At 40.4% G+C, this 17,286-nt stretch overlaps 1 protein-coding gene across 1 annotated transcript; it reads left to right on the top strand.

The window, feature by feature from the left end:
• Positions 1-4,757: 4,757 nt before the first annotated feature.
• Positions 4,758-16,214, top strand: cndp1 (carnosine dipeptidase 1). Its single transcript, XM_079343510.1, has 12 exons — positions 4,758-4,918; positions 6,177-6,287; positions 8,045-8,188; positions 9,472-9,634; positions 10,288-10,376; positions 10,990-11,187; positions 11,286-11,370; positions 12,874-13,034; positions 13,116-13,280; positions 13,385-13,526; positions 14,123-14,270; positions 15,756-16,214. Exons 1-12 carry the CDS (start codon positions 4,844-4,846, stop codon positions 15,832-15,834), a joined length of 1,560 nt encoding a protein of 519 aa, XP_079199636.1. The 5' UTR covers positions 4,758-4,843; the 3' UTR covers positions 15,835-16,214.
• The last annotated feature ends 1,072 nt before the right edge of the window (positions 16,215-17,286 follow it).

Raw genomic sequence — 17,286 nt, 5'->3', positions numbered from 1 at the left:
GTTTTTTTTTTTTTTTAGTATTTATTATAAATGTAAAATTACTCGTATTTAGTGGGCGGAGACTATCTGCCTGCCGGAAAGTGAAGTCTTTGAAAACGAATTTCAAAATAAAAGCAAAGTTCCGGTGAACGTCATTAATTTACACCACAGACTGTAAATAAATAAATAGCGTACTGACAGTCAAGAGTCACTTGCACTCAGTGAAAACAAACACATGCAGCCTCTAAATTCCCAAAAAGTTAAACCATACAAAAAAAAAAAAATCATAATGTTATGCGCACAAGTTAATATCAAGTGTGCGAAAAAATAATTATTTTATGTGTGACAGGTCCTGACCACCAATAAATCAGAATTTAGCCTACGTTAATTGAATATAAAAATTTGACATTGAACACTTGGATCGTTTAGGAATCTCTCTTGTCACAACTTCGTTGGCTTAAATCTGCATTAGGCCTACTGTTTTATGGAAAAACCCTAATAAATATTTGAATGAAAAAAGGGTTTCAAACGAGTAACCTATGCTTAACATTTGAGTGAAACAGAATGCACTTATTTCATAATAGGTTTTTCTGTTATAACTTACATTTTCCTATTTATCTTTTATTAGCAACTCTATTTTATTTACTCCAAAACATAGCCTACTAGAAGCCTATGTTGAATAAAAAAATTAAAAAAAAAAGGGGGGGGGGGGGCTTCAGCAGTAAATGATGAGACTCAAATTCAGTCCGAGACATCAACACTGCTGCAAACAAACTCATCACATTATCTTCTGTCCCGCACTGCACAACACTGCCACCATTTGGACGCACACAGGACATGCCGCAAGTCGACAAGTGATTTTTATGACACATATTTGAGCCTATTTCGCGGAGGAAACGGACAATACACATTTTAAGAGAGTAACAGGCTTACAATAATAAATAAGTCTTGTTGTTTTGTAACAAGTTTCGACTACATGATGACACAATCGTAATTTGAGATGTAGGCCTAAGCAGGAAACGACAAAAAACGGCGTTTGCTATTTTCTGTTGTAAAAAAATAAATAATAAATATATATGAAGAGGAATGATCAGACCACAATTGGCTTTCAATTTGAGACCATGTTCGTTTTTTAACTGTTTTTCTTATTCTGTTTTTGTCTGAAAACCAAGTTAGAAATTTCACGCATTTTTAGCTAAATGTCCTCAGAGTTTATAATGTCGTTTTGAACACTGTCCGACATTTCTTCTTCTATTTGCGTCAATTATGACGTCATAGTTTACTTTGCCCGGGTCTCAGGGTTGGTGTTGGCCTCTGAAGATTAAAGTGAAACAAATCAAAGCAAACAACACTTGATAATCTCCTGAATGACGTCACTACCTTGCTTCTTGCGAAGGTCTTATGAAAACAGAACTTCCCGGGAGAATAATAGCAGCATTGAATTATATTGGTGAGAAGAAAAGAAATCAACAATGGCCGGAGAATTGAACAAAGCTGAAGAGAATTTTGATGTAGAAGTGGGGGAAGTCCTTGCTGGTGGAAAACATAACTACATGATAGAACAGTTCCTGGGGAAGGGTCATTATGGGTTAGTGGTCGAGTGCATTAAATTAGGCACTGAGGAGAGAGTGGCTGTGAAGCTTGTGCGCAGGGATTTAGCTTCATCAGGTAAAGCAGAGGTGGCCATGCTTAAAAAACTCAGAAAGTTACACCAGGACAAGAACTTGGTCAGGTTTACGGAGCACTTCAATCACAAAGGGCACATTTGTATCACCTTCGAAATGCTGGACATAAGTCTGTACGACTTTATGGAGGAGAGACAGTTCAAGTCTCTTCGTTTGTCAGAGATCAGAGTGATCTCACAACAGATGCTGGTGGCTCTGAATGCTCTGAAGACATTAGGTTTAGCACATGCAGACATCAAGCCTGACAACGTGATGCTGGTGAATCATCAGTTGCAGCCCTTCAAGGTAAAATTGATTGATTTCGGTTTGACCACTGAAGTCTCCACTTCCTGGAAAAGCAGAAGAATCCAGGCCCTCGGTTACAGGGCGCCAGAGGTTTGTCTGGGCCTCCAATTGGATGAGGTTATAGATATGTGGTCACTTGGCTGTGTTTTGGCTTTCCTGGACCTAGGCCAGCACCTGTATCCAACAAGGTGTGAATATGAGTTTATGAGAATCATCGTGAAGATGCATGGTATACCTGAGGATCACCTGCTGACCTCTGGCACAGCTTCCGAAACTTTTTTCACCAAAAGCAATGATTCAGCATGGAGGCTAAATACACAAGCTGAATACTCGGCAAGAACAGGCTCCACCCCCAGACAGACTTTCAGTATTCTTGATAGGCTGAATAAGTTCGAAGACATAGTGAAGGTTCACCCAAGAGGGACGAGTACCACTGAAAGAAAAGACACACAGGCTTTCATGAGCCTCTTAAAACGCATGCTGCAGGTGGATCCCCGAAAAAGAATCACCCCGACCAAAGGGCTACAACACCGTTTCATCACAATGAAACACTTTGACAGAGACACCAACATGGACAGTTACGTCACATCAGCTCTTGAAACTGTGAAAAACAGCCAAATTGGGAAATCGTCCGATGAATTAAACCATGCTGGGTTTGTTGAGACTAAAACCAAGAAAGCACGGCCGAAAAGAATGGACAAAAACCTCTCCAGGTGCTTCAGGTTTTTAAGTTGCTGCAGTAAAGACACAATACCATGAGAGGAGACTTTGGACCAGCAGAGGGTTCCAAGTCCTGGTGTTGTTTTCAGGGGGGGGAACTATATATGCTATATGCTACATACTACATGTTCAAGGGGTTTACTCAGAGTGCTTCAGTTCAACCCCACAAAAATAAATAAATGAGGAAAAAAATGTTTTAAAATTCTTCAATGAACTTTTCAAATCAATACCTGAGAGGTGATCACATTGACATTTAGGCCTTCTCAGTCGGGTACGGAAGCCCTTGGTGGACAAACATTTTACTTTATGAAAAAGTATGAATAATTGATCTTCTCTTCTATGCTGTGAATTCGACGTCACTGCAAATGAGGAAAACGAGGGAATCCTCAGTGTCTTTCAAGTTAAAATAAAGGTTTTGAATTAACTGTGGATGTTTTCTCAAGATTTCGACCTGTCTGTCTCTTTGTTGGCCATGAATATACAGCTACATATATTTGAAGCATTTATTTAAGGTTAAGGTATGTCATGTGTTATAATTAAGTGTTGTGAGTTCTTGATATTCTGACATTTATTAGGATTATATTGAGTAGGGGGAAAGTGGGTCACATGACTGAGCTATTGATTCAATATAGGAGAGAGGGTGGACTGGGTCGCCTTATTGTTTGTTTCTGGCTTACTGTGATCATAAGTTAATGCACGTTATCACAAGTTGATTATCTTTTTTGGTTAATAAAAAAGTCAAACTTATTTTCGTTTCACAGTATTACATTTGTAAAGCGGGTCAGATGAGATATTAGGCCAATCCTCAGCCGAGCGGCTTCATTGTTCCAGAAAGTCACTATCTCAAGAAAAGTCTTAATCACTGGAAACCAGCGTTTATATAAGTTGAGATCTCAAGAAAATAACTCAAATCTACAAGATATTAAGGGAAAACAAATAAAATGTTTGCTTTGGGCTTCTGAAGTCGGGTTGTATACAGTAAACTTCAACGCTCTAAATGGTTAACTGAATTAAAACTCCTCACAGACTGAAATGAATACTGATGCTTCTATGTGACCCACAGAAGCAAAAAAGACCATCAGCAAAAACTGTAAACTTCCCATATGGTCATTTGAAATGCTTGTAGCCACTGCAGCGGGTTAGGTACCAGACCGAGTGAGTAATAATGTGTAAGATATCTAACCAATGACCTCACTCTCTGTTTACACATTAAGGAAACATGCTATGTGAGCAGCCAGTATGTCTTTCTTCTACCTTTAGATTCCAGTGTCTGTTTTTGTTTTGACCACAGACTCATCAGTGTCACGACTTTCTGTGGTACCGCATGACTAAGGTTCCAGGAAATGCACAGAAATATGGACACGAACACAAAGTACTCTGTCTGTATACCTGTAGGTATCTAATGTAGAACAACTACTAAATGTGGAGCCATCTTAGTATAGCACATCTCTTCACATTTCCTTCAGTAATTGAATCAATTGTCAATATAAGGGCACTTGAAGTGAATATGCAGCGACCATTTGAGATGAAAAATAAATCTATTATCACCAGCTGTTTTCATAAAATTAAGTGAAAGTCTTTGACTCTTTCAGAGTGTTCGCACTAACTCAGAAACATGCACATCTGTAGAAAGTGTTGGGACTTTTAACCTCCTGTAAGTTTGATTATTATGTGTGCGACAAATCCACAGGCTCTTATCCTGTCTCCCACTGGGACACACAGTAAGAGACAGGAAGATTTGACCGGGGACAATTTATCCAATGAACTTGAAGAGGTGATGGGATTAAATATTTTCAAAACAAACCCGTCAAAGGGTTATAATCTAATATCGCCGCATGTCAAGTGGCTACAAGTAGCTCAGTATTAGATTTTGCACAACGGGACACTTTCCTAATATGGAAAAAAGATAATCTGCTGCGCTCGTGTGTAAACAGGGTTTACCTCGAGATTCAAACACACAAACATGAGGAATTTTGTTCATTCCAGCATGCTGCTTTTGTTCCTGCTGGACCCTGGTGGTGTGCATTCTTGGAGCGGGATCAATAAACTGTGTGTAATTCTTGTGCCTGTCAGCAAGAATAGTTTAATTTGTCAGCCATCTTGGCACCGTGTCAGGAAATGTTTGACTGTGTGACCCCAGGGCTTAGTAGGCTTGTGATAGAAGGGGGGTATAAATGTCCCTGCAACAACGCGGGGCCACAGTCTGTCAACCTGAGGAGACTGTCACACGCAACTCGAGCACAGAAAAGGTAAGACAAAGTTTATATGACCTTTATCATGGATGATAGACTCAATTTCTCTCTTTACATTACCTTTCTACTAACTTTATTTGTGAAACAACATTTACACGTGATTCTAATATAACTTTATATTTACTGTGTACATGCTTTTTGCACTGTTGCTGCAACAGGTGATCAGTTTACCATCCTAAAATTAATTTCAATTAATTATTTGTTGAAGCTTTTTGAAAAGAAATGATGAAAAATGCCAAAGATTGTTTAATTTCAGGTCCTCAATAGAGATGAATTACTGTTCTCATATCATCCACATTATTGAAACAAACACAAGGTTCAGAGTTAAAGCTTGGACTGAGGGTTGTTTTAAATTATATAAATAAAAATGCTCTCAAAGCTCAATTGAAGACATCAAGGTATTCATATCTGAACAAGTAAATTAATGACATCTTTTAATTTCTGCTGGCTCTCTGGCTAGTTGTTGGTTGGAGTTTTTTTTTTTTTATACTTTGTGTGTCTATCACGTTTTATGTAAACCTACCATGAACGTATCACGCGGTCACACTTTAGTGGCACGTTTGAATATGACGAGCTTAAACAACCAACAATTAAACAACTCAAGAACGAAGAAAGATCACGCCATCAGCTAGAAGGTTTGAGTTGAGCGTCCACCATCACGTGACCACACGCGGTTACGTCGCCATCTTGCTCCCTCTTTCTCTCTCTCTCTCTCTCTCTCACTCATACACACACACAGAGACAACATTCAAAAGTTTACATGACCATGCTTGACCGTCTTTCGATTAGCTTGTAATAATTGTTGTTGATTGAGTTGCACTGATTTTGGATTGATAGCTTGGTTAAATAAATCATTTAAAGAGTAGTTGTTTGTGATTACTGGTGTATTTCCTGTGCCACAAGGGATGCATAAGTCCCAACACATCCTGAGATTCATTGAGAGTTATAATTAAAATAAAATGCCGGACGGCAGACTATTACAAGTTTCATTCATTTCAGTCAAAAATGTTGCAGTATAAAATGTTAGTCTGTTGGTATTCATTTCGCTTTGGCATGAGCAGTCTACGCAGGATCCAAAAGTCCTTTGTTGGATGCTAACCCTGGAAATAGAGACACAGCTCACATCAGCCTGCAAAGAACAGTTCCTCTTGTCCAATCAGATTATCCCGTCACACTAACTGATTTATAAACTGTGACAAAGTGGTGACCTTTAAAAAACAATCTGCTGCATCAATGATTGCGACTCTCCCGACAGATGAATCTTGCAGTTGTGCCCGTCATCCTGCTGGTCGTTTCTACTGTCCATGCTTTCCAGTACACAGAGCTGGCACAGTATATTGACAGCCACCAAGAAGAATATGTGGAGGTAAGAAATATATGCTTGTTCTTTATTTTGCAAAATTGTTCAAAATAAAAGCACCACATTTAAAGAGCTAGATGCTAAAAAAAAGAAGTCCCACAGAGCTGTCCACTTCTAGTGTTAAACCTCCTGGTTTGTTTCAATATTGATTCCAACGATATCCATTACACATACCAGTGTCACTCTGATTTCATGCTGCTTATTGGACTTTAGTCCCTGTGAGCTGTGGATGATAAGGGCCTTCAACGAAGACAGAAAGAAAAAAAAAACCCAATCCCTCAGCCTGTCTGATCAATGAGAGTAGATAATAAAGAAAATCATAGACAGACAGACTACGATAATGAAAACACACTTTAAAAATGAGACGTTCACAAAGTACCCAATTCACCAACATATTAACATTAACACACAGGATTCTAACCAATTTAAACTTTACTAATTATCTTCATCATATTACCTCTCTTAAACTTTGGAGGAGATCAGCTTCATGGCTTACAGGAACAATACCTCTCTTAACCAAAAGGTGGCAGCAAAACAAAAAACTTAAAAAGACCCTTTAAGGTTTAGTAACAGACCATTGTCCATCAGTTTGTTTCTGTTTTTAGTTGTGTTGCTGGCTGTTTTTCTGTGTATGTATTTGCTTTCTTTTCTACTCGCTTTTATTTGTGTCCCAGTGTTTATGCTGTGAGCTCGACGTCACTGTAAAAGAGGGAAACCTCAGTGTCTTTCCATTTAAAATAAACGTTATGAATTGAAAAAATGAAGAGCAAGTAAACCTGTAAAATGTAGCTATAAAAAAAATAAACATGAAAAACTACATAACGTTGTTTTCATTGTCATCCAATGTGTCCGTCCACTGTAAAAAAGTCAAAACGCAGAACAAGTGCAGCTGGACCATAATGTCTAAGAAAATTAAAATAATGAATTCTCTGTTTCTCATACAGGAATATAAATGAGGCTTTCTATGCACTTCACTTAAAAATAATATAAAACAATTTTAAAAATCATGCATGGATGATTTAAGTTGCGCTGAAAATGTTCCTGCATTAACCAAGGAATTAATTTCAGATAAAAAAAGGAGCAGTATAAATGACACACTTTGTTTGTTCCCTCATATGAAACATTTATTGTCCCATAAACCTTTAGGAGCACATGAGTGATGTCATGTAAAGAGGAAACAAATCTCTAATTCTAAGTTTCACAAAGCAGTTCAGTTTGTATCTGATCAGGCAGCTTTAGAGTGTTGCTTCTTCTAATAAAGTATTTAATACAATGTCAGTAACAACATAAACTCTGAAACAACATAAACTCATAAACATCATTTATTTATACAAATAAATTATGTATAATCTGTTAGGGGAAATGTTTTCCATCAGATGACATTGCTCTTATTTAAGGCATTTATTAATACTTTGAGCCCACAATTTTTAAAGGTTTATTCTGAAGCTTTACAGCCTCATTGTAGAGACAGGACACTGGACAGAGCTAGAAACCAGTGAGGGTGACATGCAGGAAAGCAACCACCTCATCCCCACATGGGACGCACGCACCAACCACTGGGCCACTGGCGTCCTGAGCCAAAAACTTTTCATCTTGTTTTCCTTCCTTGACTTTTTGTCATGGAGAGTGTGCAGCTCTGCATGAGAGGAGCCATGTTTGCATGAAATGCTTGTATGAAATGCAGTAACACTGTTGTGTGTGTGTGTGTGTGTGTGTGTGTGTGTGTGTGTGTGTGTGTGTGTGTGTGTGTGTGTGTGTTTCAGGCTTTGCGTGACTGGGTGGCAATTGAAAGCGACTCCAGTAACGTCCACAAGAGACCAGACCTTCACCGCATGATGGAGATGACGGCTCAGAAGCTGAGGCTGATGGGAGGGACTGTAGAGCTGGTGGACATCGGAGAACAAGAAGTGAGTGTGAGAGCTTTGTTAAACAGTGAACAACAGCCTTAAACAGCCTTAAAATATAATCCCTAACCCTAATTGGCTGGTAGAAATTCTGAATCTATACAGAAAGGATTGTTCATCAGAGAGAGTAAAAATGACAAACAAACATCAAAAAGGCAGCAGAGCAGACTTGACTAAATCTACCTCCTCATTACTGACTGAGACGCATCAAAGCGTCTTCCCAAACTCATTAAACACATACTGGATTTGAGGTCACACTACAGGTCAACAAACTCAACTTTTCACCAGCAATTAGGACCAATAAAGTTTGATCTCTCTCTGTCTTATACTGCCTGGTACTGTACAAACAATAGCTAACGACCTTCAGACATATACTTAAAGTGTTTGTTTTAGAGAAAGAGAGCTGCAAAACATCTCCAAACATCTGCTTTCTGAAGATTGTCACTGTTATCGTGGTTCACACTCTGTGGATGATAAAAAACACCCAGACTTTGTGTTTCTAATCCATACTGTAACTTGTCGATTTACAGATTTTACAGTTGCACCCGCGGACCGTAAAAATGGAAGTAGCTTCATTTAAAAAAAAATATTTTAACAAGTTTTCTTGTTAAAAAAAAAAAGGGTTCTGTCTGGAACTTTAGTCAATAAAATCCAAACACGTTTTCGTTTAATGAGAGCTTTGAGTTTGAGTGGACTAGTGTGTTTGACTCCACACTAATCTATATAAAACAGTTTGTAACCTGAGCTGTGTCCTTGTTTGCTAAATGAAATGAAAATGTTCATCTCTATTTGTAGAGATGAACATCCAAACTAACCCAAATGTATTCACAAAAAGGAAGTTCAGTAGAAAGTTTCTTATTTGGTGGCTGTTACGGCGATGTCTCTCGTGCATCATTGTTTCTGAATAAACTGAATATATTAGGCTGTACTTTGGAACATCTGACCTTAATTAGAAATGATGTTCAAACGAGATTACGTTTGAACTTTGGCAAAGCTGGTAAGAGTTGGTCCCACTAAGAGTATGGAGGATAAAGTATGGGAGTGTAGTAAGTAGTAAATAGTAGTTTACTTGTCCTTCCGAGTTTTAAAAATGTGTACATCCTCTTGATATGATATAATATGATTATTGACTCCAAAACAGCAAGATGGCTACAGTCCAAATTGCCAAACTTAAGAAGTCAAAATGTTGGTCCACAAACAAAAGGTTGAGGTCATAATTGCTGTCTTCCCTTAATGTAATATTGCAGCAGCTAAAACTGATATGAACTCGTCTTTCATTCCTGCAGCTCCCCAACGGGCAAACGCTAACGTTACCTAAAGTGGTGACGGCTCAGTTTGGTAATGATCCAAGCAAAGTCACAGTGTGTGTGTACGGCCATGTGGACGTTCAACCAGCAAAGCTTGAAGACGGCTGGGCGACGGATCCCTACAACCTGACCGACATCAATGGTAACCTTATAAATCCAAAGCTCACAGCCCATAGACCAGATAATAAGAGACTTCTAGAATCTAAGCTTTTCTGACTATAGCTGTGTGTCCTAAAGCTGTTTTATGTAAAGACCGATCACAAACAACAAGTCGTGCGTTACCTAAATAAACTAACCAGGTAAAGTCATGATTTTTATTCATCATCTTTCTTTCCTCTGACAGAGCATAAGGTCCGGGGGGAAAGAGAGTGATATTGAGGAATGACATGAAAGAGAAGTGTGTTGTGTGAGTCTGACTCGAAGCTGGGACCTGTGATTTTGAGGACATCAGCCTCTGTAGATGGGATGTGCAAACTAACCACTAGATCGACTAGCACCTCTTATATCTCATCTGTTGACCAAGTTAGGCTAAGTGGCAAACGCCCCCGGTGTTGGACATTGAAGTCAATGTAGAAATGCAAAAAACTGCAGATTTTTAAGAAAATTAAAAGAAAATTAAAAAAAATAAAAATAAATATGAACTATATTATAAACAGGTGACTGTGTTGCATTCAGTCAACTGTTTGCATGGACATTCAGTACTCAAACAACACACATTAATTTGTCTCCTTACCTCGGTACAGTCCAATAATCTTCTTTGGAACATAACCCCTGTTACGGTTCTTGTACCTGAAGGAAACCTTTATGGAAGAGGAGCATCAGACAACAAGGCCCCAGTTTTAGCCTGGATCCATGCTGTGGGAGCTTACCTGGCCCTCAATATGGTAAGAGATCGTTCATAAAACCTCTATGTTATTTAAAGGCTGTTCTTGAACTCGATTCAGTTGAGACAAAAGTACAGATTATTGAAATTATTTGCAAATGTTTCTTTAATATAAAGAGGGGAAACAGCGACAGCCACGCTGAATCTAAAAGATAACTCTCACTACATAGAACAGCTATAGCAAATTAAATGAACAAACTGCACACCCTCAGGCCAGAGAAAAAGAAGAGCTGAGCCTCAGCCAAACTCACTCGCAAAGTCATTGTTGTTTCTGCAAAGTCACTGCAGCAGTCTGTTCCCACCATCCTCACCGGCACTGTGAAATAATACACAGTATAATGCTCAGCTGAATGTGCACATCAAAGGCCTCGGCCAGATGCCGGATGCATTAAGGGGAAAGGAAATGTGGTTTGTTGACAGACAAGTTTCACATGCAGCTAATGGCTCATGGTTTGAGGCTCTGCAAAGTCTGTGACTACACCATTACAAAGACAAATTAGCATGCTTGTCATCCAGAAGTTACGTGATTCTCCTCTGTCCTCCGACTCCTCCTGCTGTCACTCACGACCAAACAGACCTCATGTAGCTGCTCTCTGCACCTGTTTGTCCCCCAGGAGCTGCCGGTGAACGTGAAGTTTGTCATCGAGGGCATGGAGGAGACAGGCTCTAACGGTCTGGATGCCATGATCCTGGCCCAGAGGGACACCTTCTTCTCTGACGTGGATTACATCATCATCTCAGACTGTGGCTGGCTCAGCAGACGGCCCGCCCTCACCTACGGCACCAGAGGAAACTGCTACTTCTTTGCAGAGGTGGCGTACACATACACACAAAAAAATCAAATCCAAACTGATTCATGTTATGCCTGATTGTTCCTCCACAAGGTGAACACTTCCTCTTGTGTTTGCAGATTGAAGGACCTAAACAGGACTTACACTCCGGTGTTTATGGAGGCACAGTGATTGAACCAATGACTGACCTGATTGGGATTCTGGGTAAGTTCGGAAAGAGTTTACACATTTGACACCTTTGTCCCTTTCACTCCTTTATGTAATTATTTTTGGATTTTGTTATGTATTGTAAGTCATAATATCGTACCGTTAGAATGAATGACGAAAGGACAGATGTCAAGAGGCACATGTTGATTTACACATGGAGTTTCAAAGGTCAAAGCCCTCTGGTGTGGACGCCTGCAAAGAAGAAGAGCAAATGATGAGAAAGAAAAAAACAAACATCAAAACAGAGGTCGATATGTCACCCTGTGTTTACTTTAAAATATTGTGTCCTTAATGGTTCACACATCCTAAAAACGTGTGAACATTTCCCGACATGTATGGGCTGAGCTGCATGTGTGAAAGCTTGTGGCTACATTTTTAAATACGGCTTTGCCTGGACCTTTTTGTGCCAGCCCCTTAAGATTTTTTTGTTTTGCATGAAGTACTGTTTACAGTCAACATATTTAGCTAAATTCACTAAGTTCTTTTTCCACTCACTGTGCATTTGCTCAGCTACATGTAGAAGTGACACAAAGGCCAAAACTGTCATTATAGTGTCAGACTCACTCAGGCGCTTTGTCAACCATCTTGGATTCCTAATGTGTCTTTTTTTCATCATGTCTTGCCTCCTGATGCACCCCTCCCCCCTCGTCTGACTGGGAAGACGTCCCTGAAACAACCCCACAAGGCTTTCAGGGAAGGCTGTCATAAAAATGTTTCAGAAATCTTCAGGAGTGCATGTGTGAAAACAGCTGAGGTTTCTTTCAGACAGGCTCTGAGTCCCTCCCATCTCCAGCAACTCTATTATATCTGACCTGTTACGTATACCCGCCTCCATCCCATACTCTCCTTCTCTGCTGCTGAAACCCAAATCCATGCTTTTATCACATCCAGACTTGATTGTTAAAACAGTATCCTTTTCGGCACATCATGTAAAATCCTCAATAATCTCCAATACATCCAGACCTCTGCTGCTCGCCCTCTTACCCGCACACATCGCCCCCGTCCTTCAGAGTCTCCACTGGCTCCCTGTCCCTTACCGAATCCAATTTAAAATCTTTCTCCTCACTCATAAAGCCTTTACCCACCAGGCCCCCTCCTACCTCACTGATCTGCTCCACCAGCACACTCCTTCACGCAGCCTCCGTTCCGCCTACGCCAACCTCCTGCCTCCCCCACTCAGAACCACCTGGGGGGGACAGAGCTTTCTCCACTCTCTGGCATTCACTCCCCACACTTATCAAAAACTCCACTGTCCCTTCCACTTTTAAGTCACTGTTAGCTTTTAATCTATGATTGTAATGTGTTGCACTGTATCTGTGATGTTGTTTTTTTCGTTTTATGTCCTTATTGTTTCATCCTCTTTCTGTATTTTTAAACCAACTGTACAGCGTCTTTGAGTTTAATAAAAAAAAAACGCGAACAAATAAAATGTTTTATTATTATTATACAGTGTGAGATGAATTCTATTTTAATCCATATCTGATTACTTTCTTATCTTAGACACACTGATCAACCCCAGTGGTAAGATCCTGATCCCTGGGATCAGAGAGGCCGTGGCGCCCCTCTCTGATGAGGAGTGGAAAATGTACCAGGACATCGAGTTCGACCTCGAAAACTACAAGAACAAGATTGGTGTCAGCCAGCTCATGTACACCAACAAGGTATACAAATGATCATAAACTCTTCTTTAAGATCATGTGGACAAAACAAGATCGATTATTGGCACTGTTTGTTTCCTGCAGGTTGACTTATTGGCTCACATGTGGCGCTACCCCACTGTCACCATCCATGGCATTGAGGGGGCGTTCTCTGACCCCGGCACCAAGACGGTCATCCCTGCTAAGGTTATAGCTAAGTTCTCCATTAGACAAGTTCCCAACATGGACCCTGCTATGGTCAAGAAACAGGTAAGACAGGAGGGGAAACCTCCGTGGATATTAGAGCCGAGTCTTCAAGCACAGTAGAGGTTTATCAGGTTTTCTTCTTGTATGTTGTTGCTGTGACGCTTTAGGTAACAGACTACCTTCATTCAGTGTTTGCTAAGAGGAAGAGTCCTAACAATCTGAAAGTCACCATGGTGATCGGGGCCAAGCCTTGGCTGGCGGACACGCAGCACGTTCTCTATGAGGCTGGGAAGGCTGCCGTTAAGAGAGGTACAGAACACACTCATCAGCTCAGAGTGAACACCTGTCGCTCTCGGTCTTCATTTCTCCCTTTGAATGATGCTGAATAGGGACAAAGCTAAAGAGACCGCAGGCACGGCGTACAGTCTAGTGGGGTAACACATTTGAGCTGACATGTGATTGTAAGTGTGTGTGTGTAGGTTTTATGAAATGTGACACAGCAAAAGTTCAACTTTGTCCGTCATTCTCAAACCAAAACGCAGTATACCTGTGGAGAAGGTCAAAGCAGAGTGAGTGAGTGAGAGTGCAGGAGCTTCAGTAACTTGAGCGCACTGTCCTACAATTCATCACCTGTTAGTCACGGACATCAGTGCATCATGAAGTGAAAAAACATTCTCTAAATGTAGTTTGCTTTTTTCGCTGATTCTGCTATAGATATGGATCTTTTGTTTAATCATTATGTGAAGTGTTTTTTTAAGTTTTTTGTCAAATGTTTGATTCAAAGACACACTGAACCTCTTCCAGAAAGAATCACATACTGCGACACATTATTATTCCAAATGCTCAGCTGTTACTTCTTTTGATAATAAATATGAAGAAGTAAAAGAAGGTCCTCCCTTCTCTAGTTTTTGACACGGATCCCGATCTGATCCGTGAGGGTGGGACCATCCCTATTGCAAGAACCTTCCAGGATGTGACGGGGAAGAGCATCATCATGATGCCCATCGGAGGCTTCGACGACGGGCTGCACTCTCAGAACGAGAAAATGAGCAGGTTTGACTCCACAGTTTTCTGTTTCATTTCTCTGCATGGTTTAAACTGTACGGGCTCCCATTTGTTGTGAAGTCTGTTAAAATGTTCAGTGGAACAAAAGATGCAAAGAAACTGTGAGAAAGTACGAGTGTAAAGTAATGAGGATGCAATGGACTTAATCGGGCTGAGGCTTAAACATCAACCATGGCAACAACAACAAAGAAAAAAAACATGAAAGACTGACTTTAATTGTGCACCGCTTATAGGAATGATTCAAACAAAGAACAGTGCAGGAACAATTCACTGCTTATTTATATGTATACACCCAGAACCAAACAATGCTTTACAGTCCCAGTAAGCTTATCTTACTTAGAACCTGCTTTGACACCTTAAAAGCTCAAACGAAGACATACTGGTGGACTCTTTATTAAATATTGGCGTATAAAAAATAGATTTCTTATCTTTACTTATTTTTAAACAAAGCTAACACTTTCCTCCCAGTTAAGTGTTTTTAGTGTCAGAACCAAGAGGCAACATCTGGTCATGAAAAATAAAGCCAAAGTTGAAGTGCAAAATCCTGCAGTTTGTCAAGTGTCCGCTTGACGCTGGCTCCAGGAACACAGGAAGTCACATGACTGTCAAAAACAGCTGTTTTTAGAGCCTATCACAACTTGTTTACAGCTGGTAAAAAAAAGAAATAGGTCTGATTAGTTATTGTCATCAGTGGCACACACGACGCTCCATTGATTTTATAAACAATACCTGTTCTGCATCGTTATGAGTGTATAGCTGACATGACTGACAGGTGGGCGCGATGTAACAGTTCATCAAGAGGGTTACAACCCGCCTGATCTCCAGCTCTCAGCTTGTCGTCATGTTGACTTAAAGTTAGACTGAGACAGGATTTCCAACATGGTGGCTGCTGCCGATGAGCCTCTGGAGCCCCCTGCAGGAACTGATTGGTGACGTCACTCAGGCATCATCCATCCAAGAAGCCTGAAAAAGCCAATCCCATGACATTTAGGACGTCACTGAGACTGTATTGAGGCCAATTCCCAACACTCACAGATGACAGAGTTTATACTGAGTTTACTGAGGCTGATCGAGACATGAGGCGATGTAGTTTCTGCACTATGTAAACGATGAGCTGAGGTCAACTTCTGCAGCAACAGCGCTCGTGTATGTAGGTGAGGGGACGTGGCTTTTGAGGGAGCGCAGAGGGAATGCTACTTTCACAATCATGCTAGTTTTCGGGAATTACCAACCCTGCCTTTAACTAACAACAGTAGAAAGCGACAGGCCTGACAAGTCGAGGAAGACACGGCATGACTATTCAGACTTAATCAAAGCGCAGATATAAGATCGTCTATAGTATAGAGATGCTGTTGCCGATATTATCTTTCAACATATGGCACAGTTTTGTTTGTGAAGTGATTCTCATCCACACTTTAATATAATAAAGTAGTCTTTACACGGTCTTTCCTTACTTTAACTTTCTTCCTACAGGTACAACTATATTGAGGGAACCAAGTTATTCATCGCCTACCTGAATGAAGTGTCCAAGATTCAGAAGACCAGTGTGTAATGTTAAATCAACTCCTCATTGTTCCAGCTCCAATGAGCGCCCTCTGACACAAGCCTTGTTTTTATGCCATTTCTCTGCTTTCATCTTTATTTATCTGCACCATGAGCAGCACCTCCTTCCTCCATGTCTGTCTGTCTATCTGTATATCTATCTGTCTGTCTATTCATATATCTATCTATCTATCTATCTATCTATCTATCTATCTATCTATCTATCTATCTATCTATCTATCTATCTATCTATCTATCGTTTTGAGTGACTGTCATGGCAGACCTGTGTGCATACCTTTATGCTCTGTATAATGTCACACTGTACTGTATTGTAGTGTAGTGTGTGTGTGTGCTGTGTGTGTGTCATGTAGTAAAAACTGTACAATGCAACCAATGTGTACTTCTTGTTTATTATGTGTGTCAATTGCTGGGTGTTCATTCAGCACTGAGAACATTTCCACATGTTAGTGTTTCATCATAACAGCTGCTCTGCGCTAAAAGGAAGTGATGACGGTGGAAATGGTGGTTGCAATATTTGACCATTGGCGTTTACGCCTCTTAGCGTTTTACTGAACCGTTACCAAGTTTTCTGTACAACTTTGGCACACCACATTCCTCCGTTAGCAGCAAACTGATCAGCTGTCCAGATCTACTGGCTCTGACAGAGAAACCAAAAACAACCAAATTAAAGTCTTAAACATGGCGTTTAATGTGGAAACAAGAGGCTACTTCAGCGTGGCGGTCCGGGAAACAATTATCACAAAAAAACAAATCATTTTTACTTGTTTTTTATTAGACATATCACACCCAAACACATATTAATCACAATTATTTACCGTAAATTCCGGACTATAAGCCGCTACTTTTTTCTCACACTTCGAGCACTGCGGCTTCTACTCCGGTGCGGCTAATGCATGGATTTTTCTTGGGGGACAATGAGCTTCTACCGCAAAAACATTTGACTTCGTCACGTCGGATCTTAATATCAGTCATTTTGCGCTTCATGCACGCACCCTCATGATGGAAAACACACGGAGAAATACATATGATGCAGCTTTCAAGTTAAAGGCGATCGACCTGGCTGTCAAAGAAGCTAACAGAGCTGCTGCACGTTAAGATGACACTGACAGCGACAACAGAGACTGAGGAAGTGAGTAATGAAGTCATTCTGAGGCAGTGAATGGATGGACTTTTTCTTGTGAAATATATTACGGTCATCTTTTTCATCAGCCGCGTTACAGACACCGTCGGCTAGGCTTCGTATTGTAACGGTTCATGTTGTAAAGTCAGTAGTTGATAATGTGTTCATAATTCCGATTATGTGGAGAGTCAGTGAATGCACCAGCGAGAACGTGTTGAGTGGCTGTATGAGAGAACGCTGGGGGAGAGAGTTGGATTGTTACGGCAAGTGATGTGTTGCTCTCTGCTGTAAACGGCGTGGTCACGGCCGACAGTGATCGGG

Source organism: Symphodus melops (genome assembly GCF_947650265.1).
Source record: "Symphodus melops genome assembly, chromosome: 5".
Lineage (NCBI taxonomy): Eukaryota > Metazoa > Chordata > Actinopteri > Labriformes > Labridae > Symphodus > Symphodus melops.
The sequence above is the reverse complement of the archived record's forward strand: the minus strand, read 5'-3'. Positions and strand labels throughout refer to the sequence as shown.